This window comes from Neovison vison, chromosome 1, assembly GCF_020171115.1.
Source record: "Neovison vison isolate M4711 chromosome 1, ASM_NN_V1, whole genome shotgun sequence".
Lineage (NCBI taxonomy): Eukaryota > Metazoa > Chordata > Mammalia > Carnivora > Mustelidae > Neogale > Neogale vison.
Genome location: NC_058091.1, coordinates 150,023,252 through 150,044,231, shown reverse-complemented (window position 1 = coordinate 150,044,231; position 20,980 = coordinate 150,023,252). Strand labels below are relative to the sequence as shown.

The window sequence follows — 20,980 nt, the reverse complement described above, 5'->3', positions numbered from 1 at the left end:
ATACAAAGAACCCCGAACTTAAGGGTAAACATAGTCTTTGATTATTGGACACAGAGAGTGAGCACAAGCGGGGAGAAGCCTCAGAGGGAGAAGCAGGTGCCCCGCTGAGCAGGGAGCCCAGTGTGGGGCTCCATCCCAGGACCCCGGGCATCAGGATCTGAGTCCCTGGGGGCCCCTGATTTTTCTCTGTCACACCCCTTGGGAGACTACCTGAGTCATCACCAGCTTATCCCTCCGTACTACAGTCAAGGGCCTGGAACTTCACGCCAACAGCTCAAGCCAGGTGTGTTGGGCCTCCTGCGGCCATGCCTGGAAACGTGCGGGTCCCAGGCCTGCCCCAGCTTGCGGCCACCTCACCCCTTCCTCTCCTTCTCTCCGCACCCCCCACCCCCGCCCAGAGCTGGTTTTCTACCAGCAGGGGGGACTGAGCCCAGCTTAGCAGAGGGACAGTTTACAAAGATGCGTGCGGGGTGTGAAGCACCCCTGGGCTGCAAGGGCGAAGTGGGGAGTCCCAGGTCAGCGCAGCTCCATGACTGCCTGGGCAGCCCCCTCCCCCACCACCTCTTGAGGGTCATCTGGGCCGCGCTGGGCCTCTTCCCTACTGGCTGCTGCTCGCGTCTCTGCCGGCTCCTCCTCGGCCGTGGACAGACGCCGAGCGCCCGGGGGTCAGCACAGCCCCCTTAGTGTGATCTCCACACCTGCCCCAGGGCCTTAGCTGGCCCGTGTACTTCCGACTCCCAAGTCTCTGGCTTGGCCCTGACTCTGACAGCCCTTCACCCGGGAGAGCTCTCCATTCGGCTGCAGACACACCTCTCAGAAGCAATGCCAGTGACCCCAAGCCTGACTCCCCAACCAGGCCCAGCCGTCGTGAGGCTGCCTCGCCCGAACCCCAGACCTGGGGCTGTTGGCCTAATGGCAGATCGCGTTTGTGCACCCTCGCATGCGCCCCTTCTGCGGCCTCGGTCTACACAGCCCTCACTCCGCAGATTCACCCCCCGCGTCCCCTCTCCCGGACTCGCGGCTTCCTTCTCTCTCGGCACAAAGATATTTCAAAAAGCAACCATCGTGTTTTAGGTCCACGATGCTTATTTTCCAACATATGCTATGTTTGTATTTGCTGTGCTTAGTTTATTTATTTATTTTAAAAGATTTGTTACTTTATTTGAGAGAGCATGAGCGTGGGGAGGGGGAGAGGGAGAAGCAGACGCCCACTGAGCGCGGAGCCCCCGCAGGGATGGGTCCCGCGACTCTGGGGTCACCACCTGAGCCAAGACCAAGAGTTCACTGCTCAGCCGCTGGAGCCCCCAGGCGCCCCGCACTGCTTAATACTTGTCTGTGCCTCTCGTGGGACGAGCTCCCTGAAGGAAGGGACCCCACGAAGAACGGTGTCGGGGGTGTAGGTGGGGCAGCACGCGAGCCGTCTTGAGCGGCTCCCTAACCCCAGACCCGGCGGTGTGGTCCCCGCGGCCGGCATGGTCCGCCTGTGCCAACCCCTCCCCGGCTCTCCCTGCCCTCCCTGCACCCTGCTGCAGACAGGCGGTGTCCCCTCCCAGCCTGTCCCTGCCTGTCCCCCTGCCCGTGCGATCCTGGACTCTCCCTATCACAGCAGCCGTGGCGGAGCGAGCGCGGGACAGCAGACGCCGGCTCGGCACCCGTCACCGCCCTCTTCCAGGTCTCTGCCCGCCGCCCTCCAGGTCCTGGCCTGGAAACGTCCTCGCCTACCCCCGCCTCTCGGAAAACCAGTGCAGGAGCCACGCGAAGGCCAGAGACGGCAGAGAAAACAAAGGAGGCGCCAACCGTCAAGAAATAACTCAGCAGACAATGAATTTTGGAACACACACACAAAAAAATAAAATTAAATTAAATTCAAAAAAAAAAAAAAAGGAAAAAACTTAGCAACGTTTCCCTGAACCGAAAGGCCCTGAACTTGCAGATACGCAACATCTCGAAACAGCAACTTACACGCCCCATCAGGAAGTCACCGGCTTATGAGAAGGAAGTCAGCGAAGAAGAGGAAAACACAGGAGGAAACAGGAGAGCCCCTCCCACGGGGCTGTGCACGGACGGAGGGTGGCGGAGACGGGACAGAACACCGACCACAGCAGCCGGCGACCGGGCACGGACAGAGGCTGACAACTAGTGAACATGCCGGGCTCCGGTTCGTAATGTGGACGTAGGAAATGAAGCCGAAGGGGAGAGAAAGGCAGTTTCTCCGTCCAGAAAGAGCAGGTTGTCCCCACAGACCCATGTGCAGAGGACTCGGTAACCTGCGCTCAGGCTTGGCCACCGGGCAGGACAGGTGTGCACCCCACGAGAAAGCCAGGTCCAGAGCTGCCAGGCTGCCGGGGGACAGAGGACAGTCCCGCACCAAAGCTGCATGGAGGAAATCGCCCAGCACGGAGCGCCCTGGGGAAAGGAGGGGGCTGCTCTTTCCTCCCCCGTGGTAAATGCTACGTAGATCTGACCACACGTGTAGGTGGAGTTCCCATAAAAAATACTTAAAAATATGATTATAAAAAATAAAAATGTCCAAAAGAATCTAGGTAAGTTCCACGTGGCACCTTTCTGTCCTCAGTGGTGGCACAACGTGCGTGTTTTCAGGGTTTTGCTGTTCCATGCGGATACCTCATCGTCTGTGCTTTATTCTGGAAGTTTCATGCTCACGTTAAACCAGGACCTGCAAGCATTCCTGTTTTGTTCAAATGCAAATGTCCTCTATTTAATAACTAGGAGCTTTTAATTATACAACCATCACCTTAAAAATTTTCAGAAATTTCATTATGTAAAAATTCTTTCCAAGAAAGGATAAGCGGCATTTTGAGAATTCTGAAATCTTCCCATAAATAAAAGATTAGGAGAGTATAATTTTAGGAAACAATTCACATCGATCAACAAAATAAATGTAAAATTTCAAGAATATGCTAGTGATTGTTGTCGCTCAGGATTCGAATGCAGATTAACTGACCTCATTATATTAATAACGTGTCTTATTTCTAATAAGTGACACATTTTGCATATCTGTATTTAGAAAGAAAAGCAAAAAGAACAAATGAAAACTATGAAGGGGGAAGAGTCATAAACGAGATCTTCCATTTCTGTTGAAAACGACAAGTAGAAAACCAGCCGAGAGCACAGACAGGAGACAGCTGGGGGGCTGCGTGGGTCAGAGGGCACTGGGGGAGCCTCCTTAGGGTAGGGCACCATGCATTCTCCTCGGAAAGATTCTGGGTGTGCCACAGAATGTCACCGTGTCAAGGGCCGTCCGGGGCTGTGCGGATGCTGGTGAAGAGCACGGGACAGGGAGACGTGGGGGCTGCTGTCTGGGGCAGCGGCGTGTCGCAGGAGGGACCCCAGGCCACTGCCGTTCATGCAACCACTCTGGAGCCACACAAAGTTTATAATAAAGTAAATGAACCCAGTCTGCTCATTGCACAAGTCTTTATTGAGCACCTGCTGTGTGCCCAGCCCTGCGGGAGGTGCATGGGGGTACAAAACTAGAGGCAGAAATAGCAGGGACCTTGCCAGGTGATGTGGGGGCTGAGGTGCCGGGGCATGGGACGCGGCTGCCAGGCGGGGCACGGGTGCACACACAGGCTGTGGGTGTCCGGCTGCAGCAGGGAGCGTGCGACCGCCACGAGGCCGCGGTCCAGCCCTCACCCTACACGAAGGCGAGCTCCGGGAGTCCTGTTGGCAGCTTCGTCTCTCCCAGGGCCCCGTCGCAGGACGGAGGGGCCTGCAGAGTCATCCGGACCAAGCTTCCACTGTGCAGGGGGCACGGGCCGGGGCTTCCAAGGGAAGGCTGGCCTGGACGGGCGTCTGCCCTGGTGACCTCAGACGACCCACCAAGAGCACAGTGTTCCGGACTCCCGTCACCATCTCCCAAAGCCTCACCCTCAGGTCATTTACTGATCGCTGACCACACACAAGGCCGCAAAGCCAGGTGCATCCAGATCGCTCCCCCAAGCAGCTCCGGGGGTCCTAGGTCAGACGCTTGACCCTGGTATCAGAGCACTGAGGCCTCGGCTCCAGGCTGGGAGACTCCGCGGCACCTCGGAAGCTTGTTCAAACCGCCCGGAAACCGTGGTGGGCTTCTGCTCTGCTCGCGTGGGGGACTCTGGGTTGGGGGGCAGGGAAGGCTGGCAGCGGAGAGGATGTGGGCAAGGGGGATGCCGGGCACAGCAAGTGGCCTCGGTGCAGTCACCTGTGCTCTCCCAGGAGACGCCAGCACGGGACGCCAGATTGGGCGACGGAAGGCGGTCTCGTCTCTGGTTCCACAGAGTGTGTGCAGAGCTGGGCCGAGGCCGCAGAGGGCTCTCACGGACTCCGGGGTCAGACGTCTGCACAGGGACCCCCGGGGGTGGGGGACGAGTCCGACGGCGGCTGTGTGGACGGAGCGGCGGCGCTGAGCGAGCCTCGAGGGGCCATGGCCACGGGGCGGTGGGGGGCGGTGGGGGGCAGTGCACCTGCTCCAGGTGCCGTGGCCAGACACCCCCTCCCCGTCACGGTCCTGGAATCCCCGAGAAGGGAAGCAGCGGTGGGCTCAGGGTCGCAGCAGCAGGCGAGTCCCAGGCCACTTGAGCCACAGGAAGGGGACCAGGCGCCGTGTGAAGGTAGCGGTGAAGGTGTAGATGAGTTCTTGTGACTCTGCGTTGGTAAATGTCACGGTGCCGCCTTCATAATCCAGGGCGATGCCCACCCGCCGGGGCCGCAGGGCTGGGAAGAGCTCAGCCTCGGGGTCCGTGTTGGCCCAGATGCCCGCGGAGGAGAGGCGCAGCGCCCATACCCCGTCCTCCGGCCGCAGGGACAGGTCCCCCTTCCTCTTCACAGAGTCTCTGGCCACCCCCACCATGCAGCTTTCGAGGACCTCCTCCTCCTCCTCCTCCTCCTCCTCTTCCGCCCCTAACGACTCCTCGTCCTCATCTGTCTCCCAGTCCTCGTACCCGTCCCCGTAGCCTGCCTCCTCCTCCTCCTCCTCCTCCTCCTCCTCGCCCTCCTCCTCCTCGCCCTCCTCTTCATCCTCGGACCAGCCCTCCCTGTCCACCTCCACTTCCCAGTACACCTTGCCCCAGGTGAAGCCCTTCCTGCCCAGCACCCCTGGCTCACAGTCGAACTGCTGGGGGTGCAGGTAAGTGCTCTGGTAGAGGCTGCTGTAGGTCACACACTTCCAGTCCTCCGACAGCTGCAGGTACCCGCTCGCCGACTGTGGGTCCAGCGTGACACTGACTGTGGGGACACGGAACAGTAGCGCGGTCACTGGGGGGCCCCGCAGGGCTGCCACACCCTATAAGCAAGTGCTGTGCAGTGCACAACCTGACAGCAGGGCACAGAGGGAGCACAATGCAGGGGCCGGCAGCAGAGACGGCCTTGGAACACAGGACCCACGTGGTCAGGCGGAGAACATGGTGCAGACGAGGGTCCGGCAGTCAAGCACGGACTTCTGTTGCAGACCAGAGGCCCGGCGCGGGGTACAGACTTGCTGCTGGGAAATCTCAGCCGCATAAGAGAAAGGACTCCCTGGGCAGCAGGGGACAGTCAAGAGTCTCTGTGGGGACGGAGTTCCTCATGGGAGGGGAACTGGGAATGGCCCTTGGACACTCACCTGTCTTATATTCCAAGTCTCTTAGCAGCTTCCCTGGGGAGGAGAAAAGGATAGGAATGACCCTCTCGCCCAGAAACACTATGGGCCCGTTTTCTGCTCAGACAGGATGAATTTCCAGATAGGGCCTCCCTGCCTGACATCCCAAGAAGAAAACAGAAAACAACCAGGAGACGCAAGGTGAGGCCGAAGATGAGGGTCAGGAGGTGGCCCCCTCCTTCGATGCAGAACCCCAGCTCCAATGCCCACCCCAGCGCACCCCAGCCCCCAGCCAGGCCCGACGCCCACCCCAGCGCACCTCAGCCCCCACCTTGGAACTCTCTCAGGCCTCGCTGCAGGGACTGAAGTTTCTCGGAGAATTCTCCCGTCTTCTTCTTAACCGCCCGAGCAATGGGCTTCCCAATCCAGAACTTCTTCCGCGGGTACCTGCGAAGTCGACAGGCGACCTGTCACTCAGCTCTCCGTGCGCGTCTCCCGTTCTCACAACCATGAAGCAGGAAGGAAAGGTATGACCGTCCCCATTCAACGGAGAAACACGGGCACAAAAACACTGAGTGAACAGCCCCCGGCTGGGCCGGGACCCGAGCATCCGGAACACTTCTGTCTGCGAGCATGTCTCCGCCCTCATCTGTCTCGTCTCAGACCCCAGCGGAGCCCTGGCTGCTTCAGAGAGCAAGTCTCCAGGTCCCAGCCGTGTTCCAGCTAACCCTAACCCTAGCCGAGGTGGGACGGTTCATTCCAAGGGTCCCATGGAGGGGGCGTGGGGGGGGGCGGGTGCGCCGTGGAAAGGAAGCTCTGTTACCTGTTCACGAAGTCCCTGGTGTCCTGGAGGGGAAGAAAGCACAAGCTCAGCCCAGTGGCCTCAGACCCCACTCACAGGAGGTGCCACAGCGCTGGGAGCCAGGGGTGCAACAGTGAACAGAAGGCTGTGGGCCCTTCCTCCCGCCCTGTGCCCTCGCCCCATCCCGGCACCTGTGCCCCGGGTGCGCCTTCCATCTGAGCGGCCCCTGCGGCTCCCTCGGGTGGCGTGGGAGGGGCTCCCGCCGGGGTTTCAGCCCCAGCAGCACCGCAGACAGTCTCTCCCTGCCCCCCACACAACCGCAGGGGAGACCGCACGCAATGGGGAAAGAGGGCCGCCCCTCCCGGGGGGGCAGAGAACGGGGCAGGAAGAGACCTAATCCCTGTTGGATGGAGGAATTTGTGGAAAATGCCAGAGACACATTTTAGACCAAACGAGGGACAAGAACAAGAGGCCTAGGAGTGGAGCCGGGCCGGGCTCCTGAGCTGCCTGGCAGCGGGGCCCTCAGCGAGTTCTTCTCATACTGGGCCCTCACCCCCGACCAGTCCCATCTGCGAGCCAGAATGATCAGCGAGGGGCGGCAGGCGGCTCCCCTGTGCGGGTCCTGGAAAGCCTGCCCCGCTGGGTCTCCTGAGGCCAGGCTGCTGGCCGGGACAGCATCTTCCTGGAGGAGGTGGGGGGCTCCACTGCCGACCCGCACGGCCACCACAGCCTCCTCCTGGCCCGCAGGGGGAAGGTCCAGGGAGGCTCCCGGAGGAAGGCGGCACAGTGCTGTTTCCACTCTAGTTCAAGGCGCTCCCCCTTGGCACCCAAGCTGCCTCCTTCAGGAAGTGTGCGGGGGCACCCGGCCTGCTCTCCATCCCACAGAAAGCCTTGCTCATCTCCTCCAGTCCCTCCCTGGGAGAAGCCGCCCTCCATCGGCCACCCCGGCAGCACGGGCTGCCCGTAGCTGCCCCTGGAGGGTGTATGCCAGCGACCTGTGGTGCTTGTGACGAGGACGGACGGTGTGAAGGAAACACTCCCAGCCCTCCCTTCCTCTCCCACGGCACTTTCCAACGCCCCCAACTGGTGTTCGGTAGACTTTGCCCTCTGAAGGGACACCATGCAGGTCACGTCCTCTTGTGCTCACGGGACCACGGGAGGGGGCGGGGCAGGTGGGGGTGACTCTCCTGACGTTTCAGTAGAGAAAGTCGCGGCCTGCGAGGCGGCGGCTCTCCCCGGGTCGACTCTCCCCGGGTCCCATGTGGGTACGGGGGACAGAGTCCAGCTGCCCCGGAGGCGTCTCACCTGCAGGAGCTCGGCGGCCGGCTGCTGCGCCTTGGCCTCCAGCTCGGAGATGACCAGCGCCAGCCGGGCCAGCTCCGCGACAGCCCTGGCCTCGTACTTCTCGCGGCCCTCCGCCAGCTCCCGCTGCAGCGCCTCCAGCCTCCCCAGCAGGTGCTGCTCCCGCTCGCGCAGGAACTCGTGCGCCTGCTTAAACTCGGTCATGACGCTCTGCCGCTGGTCCTGGATCCTCTTCTGCGGGGTGTGGAGGGGAGACGGCTGACTGCCCTGCCCCAGGCTGGAGAGCCCCGGCGGCGTCTCCTGGGGGGGCCACGTGAGGCCGGCTCGCACCCCTATCTGTGCACTGTGGACTTCAGAGCCAACCTCCCTCCGACACAGACTGCCCTGCAGGCGATGCGGGGACAGCCCTCGCACCCCATCCCGAATCAAACACGAAGTGCTGTCTCTGCTTCCCAAGTGCGGTAGCCCTGGCTGCAGGACTCCTCACACAGGGTCCCCAGGACGCCCCAGGCCTCCCCACTGTGCTCATCCCGCAGCCAGCGCCCCCCTCCCAAAGCCCCCGACTCCCCACCACCTCGGGAGTCCAGTCCCCCCATCCGTAACAGGAAGGGCTTTGCGGGGACCTCCTCGGTCCCCTGCGCACGCTGGCAGTCCGGAGCAGCCGCTGCTGGACGCGGCCCATGGCTGCAGCGAGTGCACATGGGCAGGAGAGCCCGCGCACAGCAGAGAAGGAAGCCAGCCCAAAGCCCCCCAGCTCAGACCGGCAGGGCTCAGCCTCCGCCGTGAGGCCCCCCAGCTCCCTCCCACGTGGCCGTGGCCTCGGGCTCTCGCAGCCCACGCACCAGTGCAGTCAGGATATCGGCTTCTCCCTTGGCCTGGGAGCCCTGAATTTTGTCCCGGTCTCTCCTCAGGGTACTCAGGTGGTTCAGGATTTTCTCCTGCGAAAAGACAAGCCACCGGGATGGGCGCGCTGCGGCTGAGCCCCCCGCGGGCCACAAGCGTTGGGGGGGCGCCCGGCCTCACCCCTGGGCGGGGTGGAGCCGGCTTACCCTGTGGGGCTGGGCGGCCTTCTCCACCAGGACGGCCGTGTGTGGCCTGTGCTCCCGGGACTCGCGGCACAGGACGCACAGCAGCTTCCCGTCGTCCTCACAGAAGTAATGCAGCTTCTCCCGGTGCCGCTCGCACAGCCTGGCGTCCGGGGGCTCCCGGGCCGCGTCCCCCGGCTGCCTGTCCTTGTCCACCTTCAGCCGCTCGATGTTCTCCACCAGGCTGGCCAGCTGCCACACCGGCCGGATGTTCTCCTTCTTGAACGGCTTCTTGCAGAGCGGGCAGACGGGGCGGCCCCCCGACGCGGGCCGCACGTCCGTGGTACAGCTGCGGCAGAACACGTGGCCGCAGTCGATGGTCACGGGGTCCCGCAGGTAGTCAAGGCAGATGGAGCAGGTGACCTCCTCCTCCAGGCTGCGCAGGGGGGCTGACGTGGCCATGGTGCCCTTGGCTGGGAGGGGCCGCGCTGCGCCCACGATCTCGTCCTGGGAGACAAACGCAGAGTCAGGAGCAGGCCCAGGGAGGGGCAGAGGCGGCGCGGCACGGAGCGGGTGCAGGGGTGCGGGGAGAGAGCATGGCGCGGCTGGCGTGACCGCGCCGCGGGGACCTGCTCTGAGGCACCGCTTACGATCGAGCGAGATCCGGGTCAGCGGGAGACACGCCGCCCACACACCTCCCGTGTCTACACTGCGCGGGGCAGAGCGCAAGCAGCCTGCTGCTCGTGGGGGCGGGAACGGGAGCCCAGGAGACGCGGAGGCTCTTAGCCCACACTCCAGAAGCTTGGAGAGTCAGGGATGTGCCCTGGGCTGCGCCGTGCCTTCGGTCTCGTGCCCCTTCCCCGCAGACGCCGTGTGCCACCTCGCTGCAGGCAGGTGTGGCCCGTGGGGCCGCGCTCCCAGGAAACCAGCGTGGAGGGACTCCCAGCGGGCAGTCACTGTGGCCTGCAGCTGGGGATCTGACCCTCGGAGGGAGCATGGCAGTGGTGCAGACCGGACCTCAGCCCTGTGCACCCCCACGGACCTCCGCGCCCGCCGACTCCAGCCCACGCCCTGTCCGAGGAGCCTCCGCAGGGCTGAGCGGCCTCCTGCCCCGTCCTGTGTGACCACAGGAACCGCTCTTACGTGCTCTGAGCCTCCGTCTGCCCATCGTAAAATGCGGACTTTGGGCTTGCTGAGTAGGCTGAGTCCGAGAATCTGCAGGGGAACCAGGGAAGGGGAGCCTCCCGCATCCAGCGAGAGCAGGCAGGGACAGAGCAGGGTGGACACGCACCGTGGCAGCAAGAGGGGACCTGCGTTTGAAGCCGCCACAGGGACGGGTGTTGCTGAGTTGCAGTCCTTGGTGGCAGGCGGCACTGTGACCCAAGGAGGGTAGCCAGCCTCGGTGGCGTGAGGGGAGCGCCTGGGGCCCCGGGTGAGTCAGTGCTGCCATGGGTTCTGGACACGGTGAGCCCATCACCGAGAGCCCAGGGGCCCTGCGCTCCCTTCCCAGCTGCAACATGAGGGAGCTGCAGAGGAACCCCAGCCAGAAAGGAGACAGGGTCTGGTTCTGGACGGCGGACACAGTCCGACAGCTGAGCCGTACAAAGCACAGGACCGTCCAGCCACGTGGGGTCACCACGCCTCGGACCGGATGCCCTAGCACAGATCTGGAGGGCTCCTGTGTGTGCAGAGCCCATGTGCAGGAACAAAGACCAGGCGGCGTCCAGGATGCTGGCTGGGTGGTAACCGACCCTGGGGACTGCCTGGTGTCTCCCTGTGCTGGGGACGTCGTCTGACCTGAGCCATCACGCCTGACACAAACAGGGCAGTGGCCGGTGCTGGGGATCAGTGGCTGCGAGCCCTTCACCCAGCGACTGCCGAGCGGCTTGCAGCTGAAAAGCAGAGGCCGTGGGTCTCTGTCCCGGCTGCGGGGCCGGCAGGGTAACTGCTGCGGACGCTCGGCCCCAGCTCACTGTCCGCATGAGACCTGTCCTGTCCCGTGCAGCAGGTGCTCGCAGCAGGCTCCATGCCAACCCCGCATCACCGCAATCCCATGGGCACAACGTACCAACCGGTCAGGCCACAGAATCACGCGGCCCATCGGTGTAGCAGGCATGACAGTGCCCTGCAGCCCTCTTCGTTGTCAGAGGCTGGCCTGACCATGAGGGAGATCAGGGGACATGTCCCCGCTGCTGACGGCCCCCGTGGACGGCCTCCCGTGGAACCTTGGTAACGCAGAAGTCCGGCGACCACCAGAGCCCTGCCCAAGCCCACAGCGCTCACAGGTGCACAACCCGGCATGTGCTTCCCCAAAGGGCACCACGGGGAGACAGGATATCCCCTTTGAAGTCATCCTGCCCAAACTGGCCTCATGGGACCTCACCGAGCCTTTGGGCACGCCTTCTGACTTACAGAAAACAGGAGGGACAGGGAGCTGAGCCCCAGCACATCCCGAGGAAACGGACACATCCAGAATACGGGACATTCCAGAGGATACTGGCCCAGCCATGTCGGGGGCGCCGGGGTGCTGTTGGCGACATGTTGGATCCCGGTTTGGTCTCAGGTCATGACCTCAGGGTGGTGAGATGGGGCGCGTCGGGCTCTGCGCAGAGCACAGTCTGCTGGTCTCCCTCTCGCTCTGGCCCTCCCCACCTGGTGCACTCTCGCAAATATAAATAAATATATAAATCTTAAGAAAAAGTGAATGTCACAAAAAAAAAGAATTGTTCTTGACTTAAAAAGACCAAAAGAGGAAAAACAGCCAAAGGCAAACACCTTGACTAAATCCTGTTTTGTTTCGTTTTAAGAAGCCATAAAGGTAGTTTTGGGACAACGAGAAAGAGGCTGACAAAAGGCCGGGCACTACGGGGAGCTCCTAACTTCTGCTGGGGTTTACGGAGGGCGTGAGGGGGACATCCCAGGTGGGTGACACACGCTGCCGCCTCCGGAGCGGAGGACAGCAGCTTTGCGCGGCTCGGCAGAACGACACACAGGAACCTTGTGAGCACAGGGCTACGGTTTTCTGTCGTCCTGAAAGGAAGGGGTATGAGGCTGCGTAGGCAGTTAAGACGTTAAAGGTCGCCGGGGGCAATCAGGGTGCTGCCGCGGGCAGAGGCCCGGTGCTCCGTCTGCACAGGGCAGTGGCTTCCGGGGAGCTGAACAGGTGCTCCTGCACAAAGCGGCTGGTGGCAGGCACTTCCCGTGTGGTCCCACCGCTCCAGCCCACGGACGGAGCCCACGGACGGAGCCCACGGCAGCTTCAGCTGCGGCTCGCACACAAGGCTGCGGTCCTGCAAGGCAGGGCCGTTTGACCTGAACGCACTCGGACCCGCCCCGTCTGCCATGTGGACGTCTCACGTTACTCAGCGCTCCTGATGCTCTTCTGAGAACACAGAGGCTCGGCGAGGGCCGGCGGTGGCCCAGGGGCACAGCTTGGGGTGCGGGGCCTCATGGCAAGGCTGTCCCAGCACGTGGGACACCAGGAAGCTCAGATGGGGCCGTGTGCATGGACGCAGTTCTCAAGGTGGACAGTGTGGGCCGGCCAGTGTAGACGCTGGACACAGGAGTTCCAGGGAGTCTGCTCCCCACCCCACATTCAGAGCCAGCAAAACACCGACCCCCGGTACCTCCCCTACGTTCTGCCCTCTCTACCACTTCACGCTCCTGGAACATTCTATCTCTCAGGCTTCCAGAGCTGGGGGCAGCCGTCACGCCAAGCTCCGTGCCTGGAGCTGGGGCAGACAGGAACCACAGAAAGCCAGAGCTGGAAAAAGCCTCCACAACGGCCACGCCCACCCAGGCCCCTGTCCCCAGATGAGCATTCAGAAGCCTGGGGTCATCCATGGGGGCCCTCGTGGCAGAGGCCACGCATCCCCACTCCAGTGTGGCCAGCTCTTCCGTCCCTTCTAGAAGCCAGAGGCTGGGTGCGAACTGGAGGCAGGCAGAGCTGGAAACACCCCTCCCTGTCCGGGTCTTCTCTCCCCTCCTCACTGTTCTCTGACCTCAGAAAGGCCCCTCAGTCCACGGCGACAGGTGGGCCAGGAGGGCCAGGTGCAGGCAGCACACTGCAGGCTGCGGGACCCGGGCGCGATTCCTGCCGAAGAGAATGGCGGGGAGCTGCAGGAACCAGCGGAAGGAGGCTGCAGTCGGAGTCCGCGCCTCACACGCCTCGCCCGACCCCTGCGCTGGCCCTGCAGCCGCGGAACTGGTCAGAACTCCGGCCCTTGTTTCTTAACAGCTGCCAACTTCTGCTCTGGACCGGAACTCTCCCTCCGCCTTCCGTGGCTCCTGCTGCCCCACACCAATCCCCCCAGGATGCCCTGGGAGGGGCCCAGGAGACACCGAGCCCCAGCCGCAGTCTTCGCGGCTGGGCCGTGGTTTGCACCCTGGCCTCCGGGGCTGCTCCTGGTGCCCTCCCTCGGGTCTGACAGGAGCCCCGCCTTTCCCATCATCAGAGCACGTAGCTGAGGGCTCCAGTCCCTGTGGGAAACCCACCCGGGGCTCCTGGGGCCCCAGGTGAAGCCCCATTGCTTTTTTTTTCCTTTTAGATTTTATTTATTTGACCGAGAGAGAGACAGTGAGAGAGGGAACCCAAGCAGGGGGAGCAGGAGAGGGAGGCGCAGGCTCCCCGCTGAGCAGGGAGCCCGATGCGGTGAAGCCCCATTTCAACGAGCAAATTCCCCTCAAAGTCAATGTCTGTGACGCCTCTTCCAAACCTGGAGAGGACGGAATTCTGATTCCGGATGAGCGGCCACAGCGCGGCAGATGATGTCACAGGGCCCCTCAGAGTCTACAGCCGTGGCTATGGGCCTGGCGCTGGGTGGCCTCAGGGGACACAGACCCCTGGACAGTGCATTCCTGAGGTCATGGGTGGGTGACCGTTCTCCCCAGGGCTGGGGTCAGCGTGCTCTGAATCCCCGGGGCCAGGATGAGATGCGCTCTGAACGGCGGGAACGGCTCCAGGGCTCAGTGGGGCATGGGATGGGCCTTAGGGTGCCAAGGAAGAGCTCTCGGGGGCAGAGGTCCTCCAGTGCTGGAGACCTACTATGTGCTGGGCACTGGGGATGCCACACAGGGCAAAAATCCCTGCCCTCCCAGAGCCCCCAGCACACTGTCATACGGCCGGGTGAGACTCTGGGGGTTGGGACTGGGGCTGATGGTGGGGGCCACAAACCCCAAGGATTTCCCAACAAACGTATGGCTCCCAAGGATTACTTATGGCTCCGGCCTCCGCTGCTCAGCGTGCCGGCCTCCAAGGCCAGCCTTCAGCTCTCCAAACACACCCCTCCCTGTGCTCAAACATCCCTGTGTCCGCATGGCCACCCCGGGGAAACCCCTCCAAGGCTCTCTGCGGCTCCAGGGGCAAAGTCACATCTCCCTCCAGCCTCTGCGATGCCCAGCCCTGGTCTGCAGGCTCATTTCCTGCTATTCCCCCCCAGACCTGACCCCACGGCCAAACCAAACCCCTCTCCTGGTCCCGAAAGGTGCCATGCTCCCCCCACCCAAGCCTCCCTGCGGCATGAGCCATCTGAAAGGGCTGCCCCCCTCACCCCCAGGAAGCCCCACTCCTGGCCCAGCCCGCAGTATCTGCTGAAAGCCACCCCTTCATCGGATCCTTCCCGAGGGACAGGCAGAGGCCACATGCTCTGCCCCCACGCTGCCCTTGTGCACGTCTTGGCAGGGGTGAGGCCAGGCTCATCAGTACGCTCCGGTTTCTCGGCAGCTCTCCCTATCACGCGTGGACGCGGACATGTCCGCCTTACCCGCGGACATGTCCGCCTTACCCGCAGGAGGCAGCCATCCTCCCCACCTGCCCCTCCCGTCTGACGACAGCCGCACTCCCCGGTGCCCCGAGCGGCAAGAACAGCAGGCCGGGGAGATGCAGGGCAGGGGGTGCGGGACCATGCCCGCCACTCCCTCCCGTCTACACCGCACCGTGCTTCGTCAAGCACACTTTACGCCCCCTGGTACAGATGTGATCGCACGGCACTTGTCTGCAGGGGTGCGCACAAACACCACGTTGTGCGGCTCATTCACGGACACGGAGCTGCCTCTGTTCATTTTCACTGCTTTCCGATGTGACTCGACCTTGGAGATACTGGCGGCTCGGTCCCAGACCAGCACAACGGAGTGAATACTGCCACAGGGCCAGACAGGAGCACACACGAAAACAGTTGTGCTTACGCTCTGCGGCAGTGCACAAAGTGCAGAGTCCTGTCAGAGCTAAAGACAGACCTTGATTATGAAATGACTCATTCCAAGAACTGCTGTCACCTAAGCATTAGTCACAGGAGCCCACGAGATCACAGTAACAACTACGTTAACTGTACTAACGACACACAGTCTGAGATGTCTGAGATATCCCGAGACACACAGACACGGAGCCAGAAACAGCAGCTGCAAAGTGGGTTCGACAGACTTGCCCGCTGCAGGGTCGCCAAGAACCCCCGTCCGTAGCACACACGGCGTCTGCGGACGCGCGAAGATGAAGTGTGCCCGCGGGCCCCTTCTCCCGGCCCCCTGACCGTTTCCTGTTTGGGACAATGGCAAACACCGTTCTGTGAAGGTCCGTACACGTGTCCTGGGACACACAAGCAAGCAGATGCATCCTTGACCCAGTCGCCACCTGTTCCCACACGAACTGTAGCAGTGTGCGTTCCAAGCGGCAGGCCACGGGTGCTCATGCTGCCTCACGGCCGTGCCAGGACCTGCTGCTGTGGGCGCCGACACGGGTGCGTCTCCAGGAGGGAAAGGGAATCCCGCGGTGTGTGCATGTCTGTGTTGAATGCTGAAGGGAAGGAGGAAGGGAGGGGGACGAAGTGGGAAGGGCAGGGCAGCTGGGGCAGAGCCCTGCAGCAGACGGCAGCAGGATGGCACCGTGCTCCCCGCTCCCAGCAGTCGCCCCGCAGGCGCTTTACCTTCAGGGAGGGGTCTGCCCGGCTTCCACGCGCCCCTCCCTTGCTAACATTGCTCCCTTGGAGCAGGTTCTTCCGCCACAGCTCCCCCTCGGCTCACGGTGGAGCAAGGGAATGGGTCTACCCCTGCCTGACCTCGGGGCTTGCTTCAGAGGAGAGGCTATGACTCTCCAGTCTGCCAGTCACAAGGAGACCTTGCAGAGGCAAGACCGATTTCGAGAGGTGACAGCATTAGGGTCTGAAGCTACAGGAGCCATTCTGCCAAGCAGAGGGCCAGCCCGTTTGAGAAGGAAGCCAACCCGGAGAGGAAGCAGAAGAAACCAGATCCTCAGGGCACCTCTTAAAACCCTCCTCGGGCTGCGCCAGGAGCTGGATCAACCCTTGACCTGTGCCACTGCTCGAGGCAGTAAATGGCCTTTATGTTCAGCCCCGTGCACCTGGGAGTCACCTGACCAAAAAAGGGAATCCTGCCTGATACAGCACAGGACGTTATTGAAGGTGACTGGGCTGAAATACACAAAGAATTTGTGCCCACCCCCCCAAATCTGCCTCTTTCTCTAGACAAAGATAGACACCCAGTGGCGGCTCCCCCTCCCACCCCACAGGTGGAATGCAACCAGCCAGGACTTGCCAGATGCCCCAGCCGCTCTTGGCCCTCGGGCCCCATCCACAGCTCCAGGGACACGATCAGAATCTTCTTCCGTCCCTGGCTGTTACTCTAACCAAAGCTGACAGGGAAGACTCCCCACCGAAACCCCGTTTTCACCCAGCTGCCACGACTCAGCTGTGCAGCCTGGGGCCGTGTTCTTGACCTTTGCACAGCTCCATAGGACCGGAAGAGGTGGGGGTGGGGGGGCACCTAGACCATGTGCAGGCAGACCAAAGTCAGAGCGCCGTGAGCACACGAGCGTTGTGTGCAGCCTAACGTCACGGCCGACATCACTACACACAGATGGAATCTGTGGGTCAGGCACCCTCTGTGCTGGTTTCCACAATCTGGCCATCAGGCAGGACAGGGCCAGCTTATCAGACGAGTTCTTTCAAGATCATCAGTGGAGCCTGGAACTCACCATCTGCAGGTTAGTGAGACGGAGACACTCGACCACTCACTTCCCGGAGCGAGGAGGGATCTGAGAACTGGCAACGGGGTACACTTCTCATCGAACGTAAGATACCCACACATTGCATTGCAGCCTCTCCCAAACGTGATCCGTAGCATATCCTAACTGAACTGGGGGGACGTGTTTTCCATGTGGAGCATGTATAAACTGACCGCCTCTTAGATCTGGTGCAGTGTAGCCCGTCTCCTACCAGGCGCCGTGAACATACCGCTCTCCTCTTGGCCCTCTCCCCCTTCCGTCCTAGCCGTGGCCAGCAATGCACCGCAGGGCCCACGCAGCCCCCACGATCGGGCCCCCAACTGTGGCCTCAGCCTAACGCAGCTCATTCTCTAGGGTCTCCACTCCCCACGCCCTGTGCCTGCACATGGTCTCTGTCCCAGCGCACCGTGGACGGCTGGAATCAGACACCACCCGTGTGAGGCCCCCCCCAATGCCCATCCCACCTTCCAGCTGAACGGCTCCCCCCACCCAGGGAGGCTCCCGAAGCTCTGCAAGTGCCACGGATCATTACAGTACTACCAGCAGCCGACGCGGCTACCCGCCTCTCCCGACCAGAAGGTGAACCCAGGCACCATTCCTTGCCGGTCCCTATCCCCAGGACCTGGCACAGACGTGCTCCATGCCTCCAGACCCCACCCTCTTCTTCATCCCCCCCACCCCCACCAGGCTTCCCTTGGCCCCCTCACAATCTTGCTTCTGCAGAAGGCCCCCTCTGATTAGACGTTCTTGACCACAGACATTTCCGGATCTCCCCCTGCCTCCCTCCACACACACTGTTTTGGGGAGAAGGTCAACGTTTCATGTGTACCGATCTGGCTAACAGTCCAATTAAGCCTTTCTCTTCCAAAGCCACTGTCTTTCCATTCTGATCCCGAGGCCCAAGTCTGGAGTCACCTCTAGAAACCTCAGTTCGGACCATGGACTTCCCCTGCGGCTCGCAATGCATTCTGGGGTGGTCTGACACCAGCCTGTCCCTCCCTTGCAGGAAAGAGACGGCTAAGATATCACCTTCTCCTGACCCTCCGCTTCCTTACTTACCTCTCAAGGAGGGGAATAACAACGTCTTGTCAAGTTCATCACACTGTTTGACGTTCATGGGACACCCCCCAGGCAAAGTGCTTTCAACAGTAAAAAGCTCTATAAAAATACACGCTGGGAAGGCCACAGGAGCCAACTTGGAAGAGCCCCTAGTAACCAAAGCCACAACAACTGGAGCAACAAAATAAAGGAGGATTGGATTATACCCGAAAGTACAAAATAAACATCCCTGAGTCCGTGCTGGTGTCAATGGGTTCAATAAGTTAATAAATTAAGGACAAGAGAGAGGATTTGCCATGCAAAGAGTTCCAAACACTGGGTGTAGCCACTTGTCCTCAAGGAGGAGGAGCATACCGGCCCCTCCTCGGGTGTGGGCTGCACAGTCACTTCTTTGCAAAGAGTACGGTGTGAAATGGCGGGGGGGGGGGGGGGGGGGGGGGGGGGGGCACAAGAGATACAGTAACTTGACAGCCGAGAAACCTGCTAAACACTTTCTCAGGTGATCACAACCAACATCAAGTCTTAAATCGTGTGGACAGTATGTACCCTTGACGCCAGGTCATCAACAGGGAAACCTACCTCAGTAGTCTTCCAATAAGCGAGAGCCTGGTCTCAGGAGAAAAACATCCAATTCCAGTAGGGGGGCACCGTACACTCCACCAGCATTTCTCAAAACTGTCAAGATCACCCCACAGCGAAGCAGAGCCTCACCAGACATGACAACCAAATGCAACCTGACAACCTGGCGGGGATCACCGCACAGAACAGGTGCTTAGGTGGACACGTGGTCAATCGGGAGAAGGACAGACTTGGGCCAATAACAGATCGATACCGGTTCATTAACTGTAACAAATGCATCAGGAGAACGTAAGATGTTAATCAAGGGGAGAAAGGTCTGGGATATGTGGGAACCCTACTACCTTTGCAATTTCTTCTATGAGCTTAGAGTTGTTCTAAACAAATCTATTCAGAAAAAAAAAATGTACTTTGGGGAAGAAAACCCATAAAGCCTGTTTTTTCAAAGAGCTGCTGCTTCTAAACTTGGGGGAGGCTCGGGCAGTGTCCCCGCACGATCTGCAGCAGGCATGACCGGATGCCATGCCCCCATCCTCGCGGCGGGGTCAGGAGCCAGGGTGCAGCGGACCTTCCTCGAGAGCCAAGTGGGGACAGATAATGAGGGAGGGCGCTTGCGGCTGGCAGAGGGAGCTCGTGCACGGCTCCGAGGACGGGGGCCGACCTGCCTTACTTACTGCACAACCTACACCCCCCACCCCGCCCCGGGGCCCCGGGCACCTGCTGGCGCTCGGGGCGGAGGCCGGCCCGGGCCCAGTGCGCGCGCGGCGGCAGATCGCCCACCACGTCGCACCCGACCCCGCGTCGGCTTCCCCGACTCACCGCACTGCCGCGCTCCCGGCCGCTAACACCGACCTCGGGGGCCTCCCGGCTCTCCCGCCGCGGCCGGTTCCGGGTCGCGTCCCCACCGCGCGGCCTCCGGGATCCGCCGAGCGCGGCTCCGAGATTTCTCCCCGGATCAGCGCCCGGATTGGCTCCTGCCTAACACCGTCTCCCAATTGGAGCGCGAGTCTCCTCTACGTCACCATCACTGGGCAAATCCGGGGGCCTTTGAAGGGGGCGGGGCGACGAGGGCCGGAGCGCCGGGACCTGCGACCGGGCGGAGCCGGGGTGCGCGGGAGCCGCAGCGGGGGTGGGGCGGGCAGGGCGCGCTCCCGGGGCGCTGGAGAGGGGCGCCGTGGCTAGGCCTCGCCGAGCCGGAACCCCACGCCCTCCCTCTGCGCGCGCTCGGGGCCGGCGGGTCCCGCCACAGGCTCGGCATTAACTCGGACGCCCTGCCCCCAGCCTGGCCTCATTTCGCTTGCGGAACCCGGAAGGCCTCCACCAAGCACGTCCTTAAAGGGTTTTTACAAAAACCAGCTACGCTTTTCGAGGCATCCGCGATGGGCGAGGAGCTTTACCCAAAACACCTCTCGGCGGGCAGCGCGACGGTCCCCACCGCACAGGAGGGACAAGCGAGGCCGCAGGCGCTGGCGGCCCGGCCCCGCTCCGTGCAGCGGCCTCCCTGCGGGTGGCTGGTGCGGGGTCCCGAGCCCTCGCGGTGGGGGGGCTTTCCTGGGCTCCGGCGCATCCCCGCACCCTGGGCTGCGCGGGGTCGCGGGCGGCGGGGAAAGGGTCGCCGCGCCGGGCACCTACCTGCTCCCGCCCGGAAGCGTGGTCGCGAGGTCCCGCAGTGGGCGCGGGTCGGCCGCCTCGCCGGAGGAGAGGGTGGCTCTCAGGGTCCCAAACCCTGGAACCCGCCCGGGCCCCGCCCCTCGCGCGCGGTGGGGCAGGAATTGGAGGCGAAACACCGGCTTTGAAGAGTGGCGGTGTGGAGGGTGCGGGTTGCGACCTACGCGCCCTCGGTCTCCGCCCCCGCGCCGGGCCGTCCTCTCCCGGCGAGGGTGTGGCCCTCCCCTCCCGGACCGGACTGGGGCGCGCGGGCGCGGGCGGGGGTCTGAGCGCCGGCTCCGCTAGACGCCGGGAAGACGGCGGGTGCTTTCGGCCGGGTCTGCTCTCGCGCCCCGAGGACCCGGCAGCCCCGCCCAGAGGCCGTCGGGGATCGCCCCGCCGGAGAGGCCCCGTGCCCTGCTTGCGACCGTCGGCCTCTTCCCCGCACACTTGCAGCCAGGAGGCCCCGCGGATAGCTCGCGCCGTCCCAGCTCCGGACGCGGCTGCCCCCTTCCTGCCGGTCGGCTCAGCCGGCGTCTCCGAAGGCCTCCCATCGCCGAGTCAGGTCCCGCCGGGCAAGCGTCTCTTTCACTTTCTGTATGCACGGGCTGTCATTCCTGCACCCATTTCACGTTTATGTATTTAAATTTGATTAATTAATATATAATTGGTTTCAGAGGTAGAGATCAGTGATTCGTCAGCTGCGTACAACACCCTGGGCTCATCGCATCCCATGCCCTCCGAAGTACCCACCCCTCCTGCAGCCTCAGTTTGTTTCCAGTGATAAAGTCTTAAGCTTGTTCTCCCGCTCTGGTTTCTCTTATTTTATTGTCCCCTCGCTTCCCCTATGATCTTTTGTTTTGTTTCTTAAATTCCACATATCACTGAGATCAAATGATGTCTTTTTTTTTTTTAAAGATTTTATTTATTTATTTGACAGAGAGATCACAAGTAGGCAGAGAGGCAGGTAGAGAGAGAGA

At 62.0% G+C, this 20,980-nt stretch overlaps 1 protein-coding gene across 4 annotated transcripts; it reads right to left on the bottom strand.

Annotated features, from left to right (window-relative positions):
* Nucleotides 1-3,421: 3,421 nt before the first annotated feature.
* LOC122914974 (tripartite motif-containing protein 26) lies at nucleotides 3,422-20,199 on the bottom strand. Of its 4 annotated transcripts, XM_044261363.1 has the most exons (9): nucleotides 19,173-19,274; nucleotides 18,357-18,620; nucleotides 8,729-9,211; nucleotides 8,522-8,617; nucleotides 7,683-7,913; nucleotides 6,399-6,421; nucleotides 5,907-6,022; nucleotides 5,600-5,632; nucleotides 3,422-5,223 (listed from the first exon to the last, which is right to left on the bottom strand). In XM_044261363.1, exons 3-9 carry the CDS (start codon nucleotides 9,164-9,166, stop codon nucleotides 4,541-4,543), a joined length of 1,620 nt encoding a protein of 539 aa, XP_044117298.1. In that variant the 5' UTR covers nucleotides 9,167-9,211; nucleotides 18,357-18,620; nucleotides 19,173-19,274; the 3' UTR covers nucleotides 3,422-4,540. The 4 variants fall into 4 exon arrangements, with proteins under 4 accessions (XP_044117298.1, XP_044117287.1, XP_044117308.1 ...); XM_044261352.1 differs by lacking the exons at nucleotides 18,357-18,620; nucleotides 19,173-19,274 and adding an exon at nucleotides 19,986-20,199; XM_044261373.1 differs by lacking the exon at nucleotides 18,357-18,620.
* Nucleotides 20,200-20,980: the final 781 nt, after the last annotated feature.

What these genes read in the sequence shown, in the direction of transcription:
- LOC122914974 (XM_044261352.1), bottom strand. Translation starts at nt 9,166, where the DNA reads ATGGCCACGTCAGCCCCCCTGCGCAGCCTGGAGGAGGAGGTCACCTGC. An exon ending in AGGCCGCCCAGCCCCACAGG is followed by an intron (nt 8,618 to 8,728) that starts GTAAGCCGGCTC and finishes GTCTTTTCGCAG; the next exon opens with GAGAAAATCCTGAACCACCT. An exon ending in AGGCCTGAGAGAGTTCCAAG is followed by an intron (nt 5,633 to 5,906) that starts GTGGGGGCTGAG and finishes TCTCCTCCCCAG; the next exon opens with GGAAGCTGCTAAGAGACTTG.